Source organism: Echinops telfairi, unplaced genomic scaffold, assembly GCF_000313985.2.
Source record: "Echinops telfairi isolate 266 unplaced genomic scaffold, ASM31398v2 ScPeMD7_3;HRSCAF=10, whole genome shotgun sequence".
In the NCBI taxonomy this organism is placed as follows: domain Eukaryota; kingdom Metazoa; phylum Chordata; class Mammalia; order Afrosoricida; family Tenrecidae; genus Echinops; species Echinops telfairi.
This window is the reverse complement of record NW_022103899.1, coordinates 34438131-34457971: the sequence shown is the minus strand read 5'-3', so window position 1 is coordinate 34457971 and position 19841 is coordinate 34438131. Positions and strand designations below refer to the sequence as shown.

At 45.8% G+C, this 19841-nt stretch overlaps 2 protein-coding genes across 4 annotated transcripts in view; both read left to right on the top strand.

Annotated features, from left to right (window-relative positions):
* Positions 1 to 11294, top strand: part of CUNH2orf80 (chromosome unknown C2orf80 homolog) — a 23627-nt gene extending 12333 nt beyond the window's left edge. For both annotated transcript variants that reach the window (XM_045296040.1, XM_045296039.1), the window contains 3 exons: positions 7775 to 7862; positions 8163 to 8284; positions 10794 to 11294. In XM_045296040.1, the coding sequence (XP_045151975.1) occupies positions 7775 to 7862; positions 8163 to 8284; positions 10794 to 10817 (234 nt within the window). In that variant the 3' untranslated portion in view covers positions 10818 to 11294. The remainder of the gene's footprint in view (positions 1 to 7774; positions 7863 to 8162; positions 8285 to 10793) is intronic.
* Positions 11295 to 13610: 2316 nt separating this feature from the next.
* On the top strand, positions 13611 to 18357 carry LOC101648849 (gamma-crystallin B). 2 transcript variants are annotated; one of them, XM_004701575.1, is made up of 3 exons: positions 13611 to 13619; positions 13718 to 13960; positions 18082 to 18357. In XM_004701575.1, exons 1-3 carry the CDS (start codon positions 13611 to 13613, stop codon positions 18355 to 18357), a joined length of 528 nt encoding a protein of 175 aa, XP_004701632.1. The 2 variants fall into 2 exon arrangements, with proteins under 2 accessions (XP_004701632.1, XP_004701631.1); XM_004701574.1 differs by having other exon boundaries at positions 13718 to 13966.
* Positions 18358 to 19841: the final 1484 nt, after the last annotated feature.

Sequence of the window (19841 nt, the reverse complement as noted above, 5' to 3'; positions counted from 1 at the left end):
GCTGCTCTAATCAGGAACATCGTCCTCAAGGCCTGGTGGGCCAGGATGTGCTCCACTCTCTCCTCCTCCCCCTTCATCTGCTCCCGTGTGCTCTGATCAGATATGTCCTTCACCTGGAGCTGCATATTCAGTGCTGTCCTTTGAAATAAATTCTTCTGGGGGAGGGACAGGTGGCCACGTAGTAGTTGGGATTGGGGCCGGCCCCTCTGACCTCTCTGAGGACTTTTTGTTTTATAAGCCTCCATGTCATGTGTAACTGCAGGGACAGCAAAAAAGGCTTGATAAGGCTGTGAAGTGAGTTGGTACCAGTAAATCCCTGAGTGCTTGGCACATGTGTCCTCACCATGATGGCTATAATTAGCATCTAGTGTTTGGAGGTTACCTGATTTCTTCTGCCTTCCTCCAAGTCAGGATTTCTCAACCTTGGCACTATTCTTAATAGGGGAGGACCGTTCTTTGTCGTAGTGGGCTGCCCGGGGCAATATAGAATGCTTAGCAGCACACTGGACTCCCACCAACTAGATGGCAGTAGCACTCCCCTCTTAGGTATGAGGACCAAATATATCTCCAGGCATTGCCAGTGTCCCCAGTGGAGGGTGGGAGAGGGTAATGATGGCAGGTGGAGACCTGCTGCTTTAACTATGAAAAAGTGAAATCGCTCATCAGGGTCTTATGTGTAATTATTAAGACCACTTTATACCAGTGTAAACTTTTCCCTAGTTTGGACACCCAATGATCATAAAAGACGTGTTTTGAGAGATGAATCTGAAAATCGGAGGGTCTACCCACGTGGGCTGGTAGTTTGAAATGACCAGCAGCTCCTTGGAAGGAAGACTACGCCCTCGAAGAGTGAGAGTCTCAAAATCCGCAGACACAGTAACGGATGAATGGATGCTTGGGGCCATGGCAGGGGAGGTTGGCGGCAAATGGGGAGCTGATGATAATGAAAGAAGAAAATGTTCTAAAATTGATCGTGGTGATGATTGTACAACTCTTCTTAATCGGATTGAACTGTTGACGTTTATGATGTGTGAATTATATGCCAAGACAATATAAAAATAAAAAGAGTTCGAGTCTCGGAAGTCCACGGTGGCCGTTCTATCCTGTCCTGTAGCGCCACCATGGATCGGAATCGCTGCAGTGGCAGTCCGAGGCAGAGAGTCACACCTGCTCTCTGCTGGAAGAGTGCCGGCTTGGCCTTTGAGGGCCGGTCAGGGACCTTCTCCACATCCTGAAGAAGGAATTAGCCAAACTGCTCCTGCGTAATGGAAATGTGGCATTTCAGTGACTGTCTCGGCTGTCAAAATATCTTTTTGGGATTTAACATCATTGCCAAAGACAGAGCTATCTGGACAGAGATGAAGCTGTTTAAAAAAAAAAATCCGTCTCTTTAAGGGCTCATCTTTAATGGCTGTGTAATATCTGACTGAACTTTGATTCTTCATGATAAAATGTCTCTTAAGTGATATCGAAAATCCTTCCCAAACAAAAGTTGAAACCCCTGGTGAATATTAATTAGATTAGGTAGAATTTCCAGCAGCTGATACAGATCACAAGACACATTATGGGGACTGTGTTTCAGCTGGAGTGCTTTCTCCGCGTCTAGGACTATGTGCTGCCACCTGGTGACAGGAAAGGATCAAGACCAAAGTATTTTTTCAGGAGCTGTGGCTCAGGAGCCCTGGTCAGGTGTCCTGGTTACATGTTAGGCTGCGATCGCACAAGGTCCGCTTTTGGAAACCATCAGCCGCTCCAGGGGAGGAAGACGGAGCTTTCTACTCCTGTAAAGATTTACAGGCTCGGAAACCCACAGGGACGCTTCTCGCCTGTCCTGGAGGGCCACCGTGAGTGAGGATTGACTGGCGGTGAGTCTGTGTTTGGGTTCGATGAAGCCTGTTTTTGTGGATGTGGTTCGTGAGGGTCGCCTTTGAGCTTCTCCCAGTCCGTCGTGTGGCCCCGGGCACACGGCATGAAACGCGGCCCAGAGGAATTTCACTGTCTGATTTTCAGAAGGAGCTCGCCGGGCCTTTCTTCGTAATTCTTCATGCTCTGGAAGCTCCACTGGAATGTGTGCAGTGTCGTGCTCAGAGCGTCCCCGGACAGATCGCTGGTGGCTGCGCATGGAGGGCGTGGGCCAGCCACTGAACCCCGGTGGCCTGAGGTTCCGCCGCCGGAATTCTAGCGCGAGCCTTTGGCTGCTGAGAGCCTTTGCTGAGGTCTTTGAACCCATTAAAAAAAAAAATCAACTAAGGACTTCACCAAGAAAAGCATTATTTACAACTTATTTTAGAAAAGTATAAAATGCCCTACTAATTTTAGACTGAAGAAAACATAGATCCAGAGTGCAGTACAGCATCGAGGAAACACACAACATTCCTCTAGTTCTCTAGTCCATCTTCCCCCTACTATTATGACCTCAGTTCTACCTTATAAATCCTGCTACACCGGTATATGTACCTTGGTACAGATGAGAGCTTTCAGTACATGGCATCCAGGCTACACAAACTCCTTAGATGTAGTAATGGGAGTAACAATTCCATGAGGGTATGGGAAGGGAAGATGGGAAAGGGGAACTGACAGCAGTGATGGCAGTATAACCCCCCTTGAGGGGGACGGATATCAGAATTGTAGCTGAAGTGATATATGGAATGGTATAAGAGATGTAAAAATATAAATAATAATATATTAAGGGCTCATGAGGGTGGTAGGGCGGGGGAGGCAGGGAATAAAGAGGAGCTGATATTAAAGGGCTCAAAAAGGAAGTGTTTTGAAATTGATGATGGCAACATCTGTGTAAGTTCACTTGATATGTGATGTATGGACTGTTATAATATATGTAAGAGCCCCCAATAAAATGATTTATTCATTTAACAAATAGATTTCAACAACAGACTAGAAAACAGAGAATAATTCTTCCTTCCTTCCACAAACTAAAGCAGGTGATGGAAGGAGCCCCTAGCTCCAGGTGTTGTAGAAAGAGAGGGCGAGCACAGCAAAAGCCAAGGAGTGGGAATGCAGAGCACCAGAGCATCTACTGTGCTGTCTCCCGGAAGCCTTAGCCAGACGCTTGACCTACCAGCCTCCAAGGACATCCAGGGTCACATCCAAAGTCCAGGTCATGCTCTTCACAGGCAAACAAACCCTGCCTTCTGCCAGCTCTGTGGCCTTGGATAAGCTCTTTAACTTCTCTGGGACCCAATTACCCTATACATCATTGTATCTGTGAGCTGTCAAGTCAATCCCCACTCGTAGCAGCCTCTACAGTACAAGGGAGAACTGTCCTGTGGCGTCTCCTAAATTATAATCTTTACAGAAGCATGGGGCCAGGTCCTTTCTCCTGCTGACCTGCTAGTTAGCAGCCAAGTCCTGAGCCCAGCATGACAGAAGTTACCCAACTGTGAGAAGTCACTCTAGATTTAGAGTCCAATTGCATTAGCATTAAAGGAGACCATGAACATCATGAGTTAAATTAAGCAAGATGCTGGGCACAGAGTAGAGTCCCGGTGGCACACTGGGTTAACCACAAGGTTGGCAGTTCAAACTCACCAGTTGCTCCATGGGACAGAAAGAAGGCTGTCTGCTTGCATAAAGGTTTATAGTCCCGGAAACCCAAGGGGGCAGTTCTACTCTGTCCTGTAAGGCTGTTGTGAGTTGGAACAGAGTCAAGGCAGTGGGTTAGTGGGCACAGTACCAGTCTCCAATATTAGTTGGTGTTGTTTCCATGATTACCCCTCCTCAAGCTGGCCAGTGCCCTCCCTGCTCTGTCGGGCCCACTGGACAGCTGGTTGGCCTCTCTGCAACAGGCCTTTCTTGCCCCTCTCCCACTTCTGCAGCCCTGACCTGCGGGCTCTGGCTCTGACGACTTACTGTGAGGATGTAAACTTAGATGAACTGGGCACAGAGGGAGAACTCTTTTCGTAAGTTCTGTGTGGACAGAATGAAAGGCTTAAAAAATTACTTTCAATATCAATTATGCCCAGTACTGTTAACAATATAAGGACCAAGCAAACCAATAAACCATCCAAGTATATGACATGAAACAATATCCACTCCCTCCAGGGCCATGCCTCCTATTCATCAGGAACTGCTGCCCTGAATTATGTGCTTATTCTACTCACGTTCTTCCTTTCTAGTCTTACAACCTATATGTCCTTAAACACCATATTATGTCATGTCCCATATTTTGGGGTGTGATAGAAATGGGCTAATAGCAAATGTACTAGGGCAAGGATTTCTTTGCTGTCCACTCACATGTGTTCCTGATATTCATCCATCTGGTTGCAGTAGCTGTGGTTTATTTTCGAGGCATAAAGTTATCCACGGTAGTAAGATGCCATGATTTACTTGTACATTCTTCTATCTTAGACCTTTTGGTTATTCATTGTCGCTTGTTATACCATGTGAGAGTCTTTGAGTGGTGTGTGCTTAGGAGGGAAATTCTAGACCCTAGAATAAGTGCATCTTCAACCATCACTTGCTGTTGTTAGCTGCCTCTGAGGTCTATGACAACCCATAGCAACCCTGGGTGACAGAGCGGAACTCCTACATAGGGTTTTCTAGATGGTAATCTTTGTGGGAAGACCCCGGTGGTGCAGTAGGTCACACTGTGCTGTGAACCAGACGTTCAAACCCACCAGCTGCCCAATGGGAGAAGGATGAGGCTGTCTGTTCCTGGAAAGATCACAGTCTCATCAACCCTGAGGAGCAGGGCCACTATAAATCAGATTTGACTTCAGTGAGTTTTGTTATTTATATCCTTAGAGGAGGGTTTGCCAGTTCTTTCCCTCGGAGAGCCTCTGGGTGGCTTCAGAAAGTCAGTTAATCAACTTGTCAATAGCATCTGAGGGCCTGCTATGACGATGTGCCAGGGGTTCCTGAAAGTTGGGTGGCCGAGCGCGTAACCATTGTGCCACATGGTACCACTACAAGCACTCTTCTACTTGCAACGTAGGTTGCTACCAACATGTGCTGTTTCCAGGCTGTGAAATGTTAGAGAAGGTCCGCCAAAGAGAATAAGATCCCCACAAGATGGATCAACACAGTGGCTGCAACAGGCTCACGCATGAAAACTGTGAGGATGGCGCGGGGCCAGGTGGGACCAGGCAGCATCATTCTGTTTTCCCTCAGAGTGCTGTGAATTGGAACAGACTCAAGAATACCTGACGACGACAACAACAACAACAACAACAGCAGCAGACTGTTGCCAGTCTTTTCAGCGTTTTAGGGGAGTCTGCTTTGGCTTTCACTGGTGTGCTCCTGCTCACTAATGGACAGCCAGTCACTCCGGTGTCTTCTCCTTCGCTTTTCTACATTTTCCTACTGGATCACTTGACTTTCTCTTTTTGATTGATAGAAACTCGACTTTCTGGAAAAGGACTGCTGTAGGAAATAGGCAACTCACTCTTAGATTTTCTAGTACTTCTCTCATTTAATGTCCCTTTTCCTGGATAAACATTCAAGCGTTTTAGAAAATACAATCTTGCAACATTCCAACCACATGCCCAAGACTTTTGAGCAGACAAAATGCCTTTACTAGTTGGTATGTGCTGTTTTTATTTGGGGAAATAGTATGGCCTTAAGCACATACTCAACTGCTCTGACATGTAGGAAGAGATGTCTCTCAGCTCCGGTCTCAGGAACATCAAAATGATGGTTCAGTTAAGTTGCTGCTCCAGGTGAAAAGCTGGTAAGCCTCACCATCTACTCCCTTCACCCCTTTATGATGCATGCACTTGCCAGAGCCCTCTTTTCATGTAGGTTCCCACATACCTTCCTAGGCCCTCAATTTCTTGCCCTCAGCCTTCTAGGACCTGCCTTCAAATCCAGCCAGGTTGTTACTAATGTCCCTGCCTGAACTGCTACTGTCTTGAACAGAATGGCAGGTGATCAACTTATCAATAGCACTTTAGGGCCCACTCTGTGCCAGACACTCTCTGAAGTTAACTTAACTACCTGGTCTTCCTGCCTTTAGACTCCCGTCCATTCTGCACACAGCAGCCAAAGCGGTCTTTGTACAAGTCTAAACCAGACCTGTCTCATCCCCACTAGAAAATATTTCTGTGGCTCCCCATTGCACCCTGGAGATAAAACCGGTGTGCACCCGACAAGGTCTGCCTGAGTCCCAGCTCCCTCTTTGGCCTCAGCTAAAGTTTTTGCCTTCTCCTTGTGCTCTATTCATATGCTTTCTGATTCTGGAAAGCACAGTTGATCCTAAGACCTTTACTCTTGCCTTTCTTGTTCTCTTTCCTAGGAGTGCTTCTCTCCGGCTGTGGTAGGCCAGGTCCTCTAGAGAAGCAAGACCATTACATATAGATAAATAGATACTGACCAGTATATATGTGTGTGTGTGTATATATGTATATATATATATGTATGTATGTATGTATACATATATATATATACATACATATACACTGGCCAGTATCTCTCTCTCTCTCTCTCTCTCTCTCTCTGTCTATCTATCTATCATCTATCTATGTCTATAGAATGAAAATGTCTTGAAGCATGGTGTAGCATGGGTAACAATCTTCACGCTGGGTACTTGTATATGGGTGTATCTGCCTGTGGGCCAACCTGCCTGGAGACAGATAGAGGAGCGGTGTCTCAGTTCCTAAGACCATCAGAAATATGTGTTTTCCAATGTTCTTAGTTGACTCCTGTGAAAGGGTCATTCGATCCCCCAAAGGGGTCACGAACCACAGGTTGAGAACCGCTGTTCTAGATAATTCTATCAGAAATGGCTGCATATCACCTAGTTTCATTCATTCATTAAAAACAGTGCAATGGGTGAGGGTGCTGGCTGGCTAACTACTGGTTTATTGTTAGTCTCTCCACACTAGATTCCCAGACCCAGAAGGGAGGACTCTTGTCTGTCTTACTGCCCAAAGCTTCTGAAACAGGATCTGGTCTAAGTAGGTGCTGGTTTAAACAGTTACTGAAGGAATTAGTGAAGGGAGCATTTTAGCCCCAGTGAGTTTTCTGTGTGGTGTAACACAGACAGACAGGTTGTCCCTAACTGTAACACACGAGGTTGTGATATGCTACTGGTGGTGTAGTGGTTATGCGTTGGGCTGCAATCTGCATGGTCAGCAGTTCGAAACCACCAGCAGCTCCATTGGAGAAAGACTGGACTTTCTACTCCTGTAACAGTTACAGGGGGCCACTGTGAGTCAGCATTGACTCGATGACTGAGAGCTTGTTTTCTTGGACTACGTGCTTACATCCTTGGGCGCGGTGTGGGAATGGTTGCTGTGGATGGTGCAGGACCCTGCCGTGTTTCATTGTATTGTGCACAGGATCTCTGTGCGCTGGAACTGACTCAGCCTGACAACCACCACCACCGGCACCTAACGACAACTCTGTGCTTTGTGATCACGATGGAGTGAGTCAAAGAACTCTGTCTTGGGACTGGGGAGGGCCAGCAGAGAGGAGAAGGGCTGGGGACATCGGGGCACCTTTGTCAGAAAAGAAGGTCTTTGAGCTGCACTTGCTAGGGAAAGTGGAAGATGTGCAGACAATGCAGGAGGAAATGGCTGGCCAGGCCATGGGAGCAAACTGAACAGCGTCACTCAGCGTGTGGAAGGACATTCTAGGCAAAGGTTACCAAGCACTTGAGCAAAAAGCAGCACAAGAAAGTTTGTACCATTTGAGTCCGTCAGTGGGGTGTTACTTATCCCTAAGGACAACAGGCTATGAACCAGGCTCAGTGCTGTCACCAGCACATGGTCACAGCACACAGTGTGTCAGCTTTTAACTCAAACTGTTTTCCTTCCAGGCTCCCCGAGCTCCACCTCTCCGCCTCTCCTTGCACCCCTTTGCCATGTTAACAGCACCCAAGGCAGCGGAGTCTGCTCGCACACAGAGTAAGCCTGTTTATCTCTATCTGCAGCAAGACATGTCAGTAAGGTTAGGTGCTTGGCTCCCAACTAAGGTCAGAGCTGTTATAGCAATGTGATTTCTTTGTCTGGTTGAATTACAAAAAAAAAGAATCAGCTTTTGTGATCTTATTCCCCTCCCCTGTCACACCCCATTACCAAGAGCTGGGCAGGCCTTCTCAGACCTTTGGTAAAGGGAGCAAAGCACTCCAGAAGGAAAGGATGGAAACGCTGGGTGGACACGGGTTTCTAGAACAATGGTTTTATATACAGATGTGGTCACTGTAGGTGTCATGTTCAGAAGAGGAGCAACAAATAAAAATGGCACCCACAGCTATGCCAGGGCTAAAAATGCCATGGGATGGAAATCATCGAGACGTGTCCCTTTGAACACACAGCCGAAGACCAAAGTAAGTGTAAAACCCAGATGGAACCAAAATGGATGTATAATGTGGTGAGGGGGCCCTGGTGGCATAGTGGGTTACACTTTGGACTAACTGCTGGTTGAGTGGTTCAAATCCACCACCCGCTGCTCTGGGGGGAAAGATGAGGCTTGCTGCTCATAAAGATTTATAACCTCAGGAACCCACAGGCACAGTTCTACTTAGCCCTATAGGGTCGCCCTGAGCTGGAATCGACTCACTGGCAGTGAGTGTGGTTTTGGGTTCTCGATGGTGCTGTTGAGTGAGCCTTAGGCTGCTCACTGCAAGTTGGAGAGTTCAAATGAGCCAGTCACACCTAGCGAGAAGGGTGACGTAGTCTGCTCCCGCAAAGATCTGCAGCCTTGGGAACTTTTTATATGGGATTATTATGAATCAGAATGGACTCAGTGGCCGTTGAGTGAGTTTATGAGTTGGAAATGAATTGATGGCAGTGGTCAGGTTGGTTTTTATAGTATATAGTGTTTAAGAGCCCTTATGTTGTAGTGGGTTAAGCATAAGGTTACTCGAGGCTGGTTCAAACTCACCAGGTATTTTAAGGGAGAAAGACGAGGCTGTCTGCTCCTGTATAGATTTACAATCTTGGGAATGACGTCAGCTTGAAGGCAGAAGGTTATAGGAAGGTTAAAGGATTTATTCTTCGGATTCACATGCTCTGGGTTCAGAACTAGAGCTCACCACTTACCAGCTGTGTGGCTTCAGTCACTTTAATTAATTTCTCTGTGCCTTAATTTCTTCCTCTGCAAATGGGGAAAATGATGGTGCCTACCTCTTAATTTGGTTGGGATTATTCATGGGACGTAGCTGGAACAATGCTGGGCCCAGAGTAAAAGCTTAAGGAAATATTAACCATCATTAACTTTTATGTATCTGAGATTTCGTCACAAGTTAATTAACTGTCATTTTGTCGATTCAAAGAAATGTGCGGAGTAGAACATTTAGATGCATGCTATTGCTCCAAATGTTCTTATCCGCAATGCTGCTCTCACTAGTGAGAATCTTCTCTTAGTGAGAATCCTGCTCCATCCTTGCCCCTCGGGTTCCCGGTATGTTCATGTTGCAGAATTCAGAGAATAGTCAGAGAGGAGGCAAAGGTTGCTGGGGTTCTGGCTGCAGTGCCCGTTGTCATGTGAAAAGTAAGCGGCATCTTTTAGAAGGAGAGGAGACAAGGTCAGAAACGGTGCAGACTCGGTGGCCGGGCTCTCGGAGAGGTTGCTGCAGCAGCTGGAGGGGTGGAGAGAGCGAGGGCTGGGGAAATTTGGGAGAGTGACCCTGTGAGCGATGAATTGGGCTCACTTCAAGAAACAAGCAAAAGCTAACATTCCCTTTTTATTTCATTCGGTTGCTATGTTGTGTTTTTGAAATGGACATAACAAAAATGAACCATTTTAAAGTGTGGCGTTTGTGGATCCAGAATACTTTGCAACCTCTGTCTTGTTTGAATACATTTGCATCCTACAAAAAGGAAGCTTTCTACTTGCTGAATTTAAGAGCATTGTATAAGAAATTCAAAATAATTCAAACAACCGCTGAAGGGCAAAGAAGCATTCAGCTTTGGGTAGGGTTAGTCATAAAAAGTTGAACTTCTGCCAGAGGCTTAAGTGGAGAGCAAATGTTTTCAGAATGATGAGGGCAATGAATGTACAAATGTGCTTTACACAATTGATGTATGTATTATTGTGATAAGAGTTGCATGTGCTCCTAATAAAATGATTTAAATTAAAAAATAAAAATAAAAGAAAAGATGTTAAAAAAAATAAGATGTCTCAGAAATGTCAAAAAAAGTTGAACTTATGACTTAATTTTCTATTTGGAAATTATTTCAAGCTTATGGAAATTTATAAGAATAATACAAAGAAGTGTTATATAGCCTTTATCAGATTTGCCAGTTGTTCATGTTTTGCTCCATTAACTTTATCATTCTCTGTTTCTTTGTCGCATCTCTCTCTTTCTCTGTGGATATAGCTAATTTCTTTCTGAGCCTTCTCAAGTTGTGTACATCTTTGTACCTGTATACCTCAGTGTGTAGTTATTAGTAAAACAATTCCATGGGCATTCATTTTACCTGGATTTATTTTAATACATCTTGCTCAGCAAGTTTGCATCTCATATTTGACCTCTTTGTGACCTATGGGACATATATGGCCCACCAGTCTGTTCGGCCTGCCAGGTTTCTTGAGGTGCTATACAGCTGTGAGACTCTGAAGTGTGACCTCACCCCTTCAACCCTGCCACCAAAGCTCACATATGTCTCCCACATAACTGTATCAAAACCCAAATCATCTCACCATTTCTTTTTCCTTGGCTTTAGCTGCCTTCCATTACTGAAAACCCATGGTATCGACAAACAGTTCAAAGCAGAAAATACTGTAGCTCAATCAGAAAGGGGTTAACTCCCCACAGACTGAAAGCGTTCAGATCAGTGTTCCTTGTTCAATCGATGTGCTCGAGACTGAAATCTTTTTTTTTCGTTCGGCAGGTCACTGAGACGGGAGCTTCCTAATAAGATCTCTGGAAGAGTGGGGGGAATCCTCACTTTAAATCCACAGCGTCTCCACTACCTTTTGCTTTTTACTGTTCGCCTAAGGATCCAGAAGGCAGTGGGGTGTGACTTGGGCTGCTGAGGTTTCTTTTAGAAGCTTGTCCATCACCGCGTGCATCTTCTGCTACCTTTTCGTGTCTGGAAGGCTGCCGAGCACAGCAGAGAGTAAAGTGCATTCTCCGTCTGGCAGAGCCCCTGGCTTGGCGGCGCATTTTACAAAGGGTTAGTCTTGACGCTCGCAGGTGCTGGAGTGAAGGCGGCAGCTTTCCAGTTTCCTCCCCAGATAAAACGAACCTGTTACTTACTGCCTTTACTATGCTCTCACATAGAAACTTTTATTAAAAATCACTGCAATAAAGCACTAAAGGAAAACAGGTGTGGGCTCTCTTTCAGTAGACTAAAATGACTAGCGAGGGGGAAAAAAGTATTGGCCTTACAGCAGCGGTTCTCAACCTGTGGGTTGTGACCCTTTTGGGGGGTCGAACGACCCTTTCACAGGGGTCGCCCAAGACCATCAGAAAACACATATTTCCGATGGTCTTAGGAACCAAGACCACTCCTCTACCCATCTCCAGGCGGGTCCGCCCACATGCAGATATGCCCACCTACGAGTACCCAGTGTGAAGACTGTTACCCATGGTACACCGTGCTTCAAGACAAAATTTCATTTATTTGTCATTAGAAATAAATATTTCACAATATAGAATTACATATTGTTTTGTGATGAATCACTGTGCTTTCATTATGTTTAATTTGCAACTATGAAAATACATCCTGCATATCAGATGTTTACATGACGATTCATAACAGTAGCAAATGATGAAGTAGCAATGAAAATAATTTTATGGTTGGGGGGGGTCACCCCAATATGAGGAGCTGTATTAAAGGGTCGCGGCCCGAGGAAGGTTGACCACTGTCTTACAGTGTCTTTCCAAAACGAAGGCCACTCTGTGCCCATAGATGTGAGCGGTGGCACTTTGATCCGGGGAATGTGAGTCCACACGGTGCCTTTCTTAAGGTTTCGATGGGCTGCTTCTGCAGGGCAGTTTCAGTAGTAACACCAGGCCTGGCTTGTTGACGTCTGCTTAAAGTGGCTGCATTTCCACTGGGAGGCCCATGCAGCCTTGTCTGCGTTGGGCTCGATTGTGACTAGCTGAGACTACCTGGAGCATCAGGAGCGAGGTGGGAGAGTGCGTCTGAAATTAACCTGGGGTCAGCCCTTGGGCACCCCGCTGGCTGTCTAGCTGGGTAGGACTCTGCCCAGTTTTCACAGCTCCCCAGCTTGGCTCGAGATGAGAAGACCTTCTTCCTTGGTGGCTGTTGCCCCCCGTCCTTTGATAGCTGCTTTGCAGACTGGCTGAAGATCTCCATGAAGGGTGCTTGCCAACGTATTGCTTAACTCTGAGGCAGGATTTGGTTTTTATCTCTCTATGTACACGTGGCATGTAGGTGAGCTGGGGTTACCACTGCCTAAGCGGGGGATGGGGGTCGGAGGGGGAGGTGGGGGAGCCTCTGAGTCAACGTCGGCCCTGGGTGGTGCAGATGGGTACTGATCTCTGCTGCTAACAGAAAGGCTGGAGGTTCAAGTCCATCCGGAGGCACTTCAGAAGAAAATTCTGGTGACCTACTGCCCCAGACCAGCCTCTGTCACCCTAGGGAGCACCGCCCTCTTCAACACACACACAGGGCGGCCATGAGGTGGAATGGGTCGATGGCGGCATGGGAGACAGCGCTTCCACAAGCACCTGGCATCTCTGAACAGGATTGCTTCTGAGAGAACACACAAGCCAGTCATGACGCTGCTGATGAAAACCCCGGCCGTCCTACACGACCGCCCTCCACCCTGTCTGTGAGCGCTCCCAGCCTTGCAGTGTCCTGCATTGTAGCTGAAACACTTTTTTTCTAAAAAAGTGTTAAAAGAGAAGTGGTTTGATTTCAAGACAAAAATAAACCTCTTTCTAAATTTGCTGCTTTTTACTATTTAAAATGTAAACCTTTCCACTTAAATGTTGGTGGTTTTTTTCCCTTCATGAAAGCAGCACATATTCACAATAGAAAATGAAGAGTCTAAGAAGCACACACACACACACACACACACACACACACACAGGAATCCACATGTAAAGTGAGACCCTCTTCTCTTGTCACTCGCTGATCACCACCATTAACATTTTGGTGTACACACTGTCCTAAATATTTGTTTCTTTATACAAATATACACAGAATACTCTTTTGAAAAAAGCCATACCATGCTGATGAAGTCATTCGGGAAACATTCGTGTCTTTCTCATGGAAAAGAGTTTTGTTTGAGATTCTCTGTGGCCCCTTAGAACAAGTCCTTCTGGCATTCATAGGACTCTCATGGGTCCCCTCTGCCCCCCACCCCCTTGCCCCAGAGCCATATACACCTCCACTCATCTCAGCAGTTTTCATGGGAAAACGTGACAAAATGCTGGGCAAAATGCTGTATTCCCAGAGAGCTGTGTAGGGTGAGAAGTGCGCCCTTTGTGCCCAAGATCATAATGGCTCTGCTGACTTCAATTCCTTTCACTGGAAAAGGCCAGAGAGAATGACAGCCCCTGCCCCATGCTCCCTAAATGAAAAAGCAAAAGAGAAAACATAGCAATCCCGAGATGCACTACTCCCAGGCCCCTTTTGTCTTGGTCTTGCCAACACAGCAGTCATCCTGTAATATATACCAGCTGCCACTGCTGTCCCCATCCACTGAACGCTGATCGGTCTCTGTCAACAAGCATGGGGAAGGTGAGTAACGGGGGGCCGTACCATGTCCATTGAGTCTCCCGTGTGTGGGGATGTACCTTCTGGCTGACTGTCTGCTGTCACCCTGGTTTCCACTGCAGATCACCTTCTACGAGGACCGGGGCTTCCAGGGCCGCTCCCACGAGTGCAGCAGCGACTGTCCCAACCTGCAGACCTACTTCAGCCGCTGCAACTCCATCCGCGTGGACAGCGGCTGCTGGATGCTCTATGAGCGCCCCAACTACCAGGGGCAGCAGTACTTCCTGCACCGGGGCGAGTACCCCGACTACCAGCAGTGGATGGGCCTCAGCGACACGGTCCGCTCCTGCCGCCTCATCCCCTACGTGAGCGTGGTTTTGTCTTTGGTCCCTTTGGAAAGGAAAGCCTTGTTTTTACACGTTTAATTGTGTATTGGGTGCAAGTTTACAGAGCAGAGTCTGAGTTTTACAGTCCGAGAATCACACAGATTTTGTTTCGACTTGCTCGTTGCAATCTCCTGGCTGTAGGAAGTAGCTTACTTCCCCCTTGAGTTTCCTGCTTGAATTTCTCCTTCTTTCCTAACCCTTCTGAGCTTTGTCCTTGGGGGAAATGCTGCCCTTTGGATCTCACATGGTGGGTTCTTCTAAGATGGGTATACCGCACTAGAGCTCTTGTTCCCCATGTGGTCCTATCGTTTGTTTGGCTGAAAATTGAGTCCGGAGGTGGCTTCAGGTCCAGAACTAAAAGGATTAAAAGCTATAGTCTTGGGGGCGCCTCCGGTTTCTCTCCAACCAGTCAGCCTGGCCTCTTTCATGATGTTCAGTTTTGTTCCAGTTTTCTCCCCCTCTATCGAGGACCTGCTAATGTGACCCCTTCCCAAGCAGTTGGTTGTGGGAGTCGGGCACTGTCTAGTTCTTCTGGTCTCAGGGTGGTGGAGACGGATGTTTTTCCATGGTCCACGTAGTCCACTGGGCTAGTTACTGCCATGTCTTCAGTTTGGGAAATGAAAGCCATTAACAATATCATTCTCAAACCAAACAGCTCCAATGATGGAACAGCAGAAAGTGGAAGTGATGTTAACGCATGCAACCACATGTATGAAGTGCCTTGGGTGTGACTCATTTTTCATGTACTCTGTAGTGTTTTCTTTAACGAGGAGTTCCCTAACTTTATAGTTTTAAAGTAATTTTAAAAAACAAGAGACTAAGAAACAGCAGAACATGAAAGGACTGAAATTATGATCTCTTCACGATGTCATTGCAACCTATGGTCGTGATTACTACACAACGTGGTGATGGTAATTAATGTCACTTGGGGTGTAGTGGTTCCTCGTTGGGCTTAGATCCTCATAGTCAGCATTTTGAAACCACTGGCAGCTAAGAGGGAGAAAGACCGGGCGGTAAACAGTTACAGTCTCAGAAACCCACAGGGGGTCACTAGGAGTCAGCATTGACTTGATGGGAGTAATTTGGTTTGGGTTTGGTACTAGTAAAAAGTTAAAACAGCAAATGCTTTTGTTCTGTATGCATTTTGCCACAAGTGGTGGAGGGGGAGATGCACTTTCCTCAGTGGTCAGGACAGATCACTTCAAGCTAGAAATTAAAGATATTAAAATTTAATATAATCGGAAACGTTAATTGATAAAAACATGTTTGCTTATTTTCCTCTTTTATTGTTCTTCCTGAAGACTATGGGTCCCTATGTATGGTTTCTAAGAGCCTGGGTGACATAGTGAGTTCTATATGGGGCTGCTAACTGAGAGGTCAGCAGTTCAAAATCACCAGTCACCCCATGGGAGAAAAACGAGACTCTCTACTCCTATAGAGATTGATAGTCTTGGAAGCCTACTGGGGCAGCTCTCCCCTGTCCTATAGGGTCTCTGTCGGTCTGGATGGACTCAATGGCAGTGAGTGAGTATGGGTTCTAGTTCTAATTTAGTAGTCAATACCTTTTAGCTCACTTTGAGGTATAAACTGGAGGGAAGACTATCTTATTATCATGAGCTGATAGAGCAGAAATATTGTAAGTGGGCGTCTTTCCCTAACAGAGCTAGGGAGTCTGTTCGGGAGTCTAGAAGTCTAAATCAGGACACTGGCACTGGGGGAAGTGTTTTTCTGTCTGTGGGTGAAGGTCCTTGTTACTTTTCTACTGCTCCTCCATTGCAGGGGGAGCTCCATGTGGCCTTGGTATCTTCCTCTCCCTGCTTGCCTGGTGCCATACTCAGTATGTTCTCTTTATCTCAAAAGAGATTAATTTAAGATAGACCCAACACTAACCCTGTCTCATTAACATAGCTCAAACCTAGCCACCAGTAGGATTATAACCACAGAACCCAAACCCCCCAAAGCAACCCAACCCCATACCTACCAAGGAGATTCCAGCGCCTAACGACCTGATAGGTCAGAATAAACTGCCTCATGTGGTTTCCAAGGCTGTGATCTTTACAGAAAAACAAACCCCCAATTTTACCACTGCCAGCAAGTCTATTCCGACTGCCAGGGACTCTGTACAGAGTATCTGAGGCTATAAGTCTTTATGGGAGCAAATTGCTTGATGGGGTTTGAACCTCTAGTCTTGTGATTGATTAGCGGTTTGACACCCACCCAACATTGCCACCAGGGCTCCATTGCAGAGATCACTATCCTTTGTGAGGAGTAGTTCGTTGGTCGGAACCACCCATCTTTTGGGTAGTTGCCACATAAATGAACCTGTGTGCCACCAAATTTACTATATACATTTCTGGGGGACACAGTTTGGTCAATAACAAAGGCCATAACCCCAAAGTGAACTTTGAAGTTTAGTGTTTTCTAGGGAGTGATTGGTTCTTAGAAGAGTAGAGTATGGGAGGCATATGTCATCAAAATAGTTTGATGGCAATGATTCTTGCTGTGAAACGAAACTCAATGGATTGAAGGTAGGAGGTCAGAAAGGGAGTCCAAGAATTGGGTTGACATTGTACTGACATTGAGGTGATGAAAACAGAGATAAAGAAATAAGATCATATAAACCATCATATTATTATTGATAAGAGCTATAGCTCATGCAGGGAGCCCTGAGGACGTGGTGGGTTACTTGTTGGGCTGCTCAGTGTAAAGTCAGCAGTTCAAAGCCACCAGTTATTTGGTAACAATTTACAGTCTCAGAAATCCACAGGGAGAGTTCTCCTCTGTCCTACAGGGTCACTATGGGTGTGAATCAACTAGATGGCATTAATTCTGTGCTCATTTTGTTCATGTCTCATGTGGTTACTATGGGCTATCAAGTTGGTTCCAACTCATATCAAACCTATGTACAACAGAGCCAAACATGGCCTGGCCTTACCCCATCTGCACAATTATTGCTGTTTTATTTTATTTTATTTTATTTTATTTGCACAAATGGTAATTTATTAATATGACAATCTGATTTCTAAATCTTTACACATTTCAAGGAAAACACTCAGGCATCAACAACTATTTTAATATGCAAAATTCAAATTTACAACCAGAAAAATAAACACAGGAATTTCATTTTGGACCAGGTGGTTCTTGCTACACTACCTTGAACTTCTTATTCAAAGTCTAAAATGTAGGTGACACCCTAAACATGTAGCAGACGCCTTCCCGAACACTGGTTTCTGTAACCTAGCGCGAGCGGTGGGAGTGTTTCCCCTGGATTCACAGAGCCCTCTTTGGAAGACAGCAACAATAGTTGGTCATGTGGTTGCCTTTCTGGCCTTCTGCAGCTCTTCAGTGGGTTTCCATGGTTGGTTGATTGCTATTAGCTTTTGAGGTACAGTACGATCCACAGTCTCCCAAGGTTCTGGGTTATTTTTTCTATCAGTGATCACATCGGATTTTCAAAGGGAATGGACAGCAAAAGACGAGGCTCCGCTCGCTGCGGTGGTCATACTCAGGGCCAAAGGAGTAAGTTCCTTCTTTTCCATCAGGAGTCGAAAATAGCTCATGACGACTTCAGGGTGATGAACCCCGAGACCAATGATTGCTGTTTTGGCCCTCGTGGAAGCCGCTACGTGTCCGTCTATTTTGCACAGATGCCTCTGTTTTTGGTGACACTCTGCCAGGCTTGATGTCTTCCTCCAGGGACCGATCCCTCTGGATTAGCTAGAACTGGCCATCTCGTTTCTGAGGCGCATTCTGGCTGTACTTGCGACCCAGATCTGTTGTTCTTGTGGCAGTGCATGGAATGTCCAGTGCTGTTTGATAACAGCCTACTTCAAGGCATCAGCTCTTCCTCAGCTTCCTATTCACCGTCCAGCTTTCACAGGCATGCGAGGCTGTCGAAAATGCCGTGGACGAAGTCAGGGGCAGCTCAGTCCTCCAGGGGGTCAATAATAGGGAAGAGAAAAGCTCTTTGGATCTCTGCAACATGGTTGCTGTGGAAGCAAACCTGGACTTAACAGTGAAGCTCTTGGCAGGAAGGTGGAGGGGTTGGAACATTCATCTGTATTTTAATTCAATCGCGTCTCTCCTGTCTGTCCCTTTAGCACTCCGGCACGTACAGAATGAAGATATATGAGAGAGATGACTTCAGAGGACAGATGTCAGAGATCACAGATGACTGTCTCTCTCTCCAGGACCGCTTCCACCTCAATGAGATCCACTCCCTCCACGTGCTGGAGGGCTGCTGGGTCCTCTACGAGCTGCCCAGCTACCATGGGCGGCAGTACCTGCTGCGGCCGGGGGAGTACAGGCGGTACCACGACTGGGGGGCCGTGAGTGCTAAAGTTGGCTCCTTCAGACGAGTTATGGATATTTACTGAAATAGCTACAGTCTCCTTTTTTTTTCTCCTTTGGAATCAAATAAAATAGCTAGCTTGAATTTCTGGCACAAATAGAATCCTGTCTTTCAATCTATTAAGCCTTCAAAAATAATAACAATATTACATGTTTTCAAGATGAAAAACAGCCTCTTGTAAAGAATATTATTTCCAGTATTCCCTTAATGACTGAACTGTGTAGCTTGGAAAAGTTTGATTCAATTGGGCTCCCTTCATTGTGGTTCCTCCTTTATAGGAGATATTTAAGACTACAAGCATGAATTAGGGCTTACTGAATGTGCTCGTCTGGGTTGACTAGTGAAACAAAGTCAAGGACACTCATACGTGTATAAGAAAGAGCTTTAAATAAAAGAGCAATTGTATATTGAGAAATATCCTAGCCCAGTCCAGATGAAGCCCATAAGACCAATATTATCCCATATGTCCAATACCAGTCCATAAATTCCTCTTTAGACTCACACAGCCATGCAATAATGCTGAATGCAGGAAGATCACAGGCCAGTGGGTGGAAGGTCTTGTAGATCCAGTGGTGGTGGAAGGATCTCAGCACTGGGCTGGGTCTCCATGTGGCTCCTCCAGCTCCAGGGCTCTGGCTCCATCAGTGTAGCTCCATGTGGCTTGTCAACAGGAATGTCTCGCAGGAAGTGTATGTGTGTCCTGCCTCCAGTAAGTTGTTTATCTCCATGCGCCTCCAAATGAGGTCATCAAGCTGTGACCTGATTGACAGGCTAAACTCCACCCCTTCATTCAATAGTCTCAAGCTGACACCAGATTATGTAACTACCACACTGAAACACCTCAAATTGCCCCTCCAGTTTATGATCATCCCACATGCAAATATAATCCAAGATTTAGTTGATGAGAAATGTTCTCCACATTTAGACTTACCAAATAGGCTAACAAACAAATATGTCTGCTATGTTATTACTGACTTTGCTCCATATTTTTCTAAAAGTCCCCACCCATTTCCTTTGAGATCTATTTCCAGTATCCCATTCCTCCATGTCCAAATATAATTCACTCTCTTTTCTGTGTGTGCTTTAAAGAAAACCTTCAGGATATTCACCAAAATTATATGCATATTGGGGAAACTAGGCCTGGTATCTTTTTAATAGGAGGGATGGTTGACATAGAGGATATAATAAGGGGAAAACAGAGAACTGGTGTTTCCCAGAGAAATTTGTTTGATTATACATTTGTTTTATTTTTCTGAAAAGTGAACTAGCCAACAAAATATAGTAAGTTAAAAACAGGTGATTAAAGACATCCGGTGAAAAGAAAATATAAAGTTTGAGAGAAAGCATAGTCCTACCTATGCCTTGGATTCAGACTTGTAGCCCCAGAACTAAGAGGAAATAAATTTGTTTCTTTAAAGTCAGCTACTTTGTGGCATTTTGTTATGGCAACACTAGGAATCTAAGACACATACACACAATCTGTCTCTGTGTGTGTGTGTGTGTGTGTGT

What these genes read in the sequence shown, in the direction of transcription:
- LOC101648849 (XM_004701574.1), top strand. An exon ending in GCCTCATCCCCTACGTGAGC is followed by an intron (nt 13,967 to 18,081) that starts GTGGTTTTGTCT and finishes CTGTCCCTTTAG; the next exon opens with CACTCCGGCACGTACAGAAT.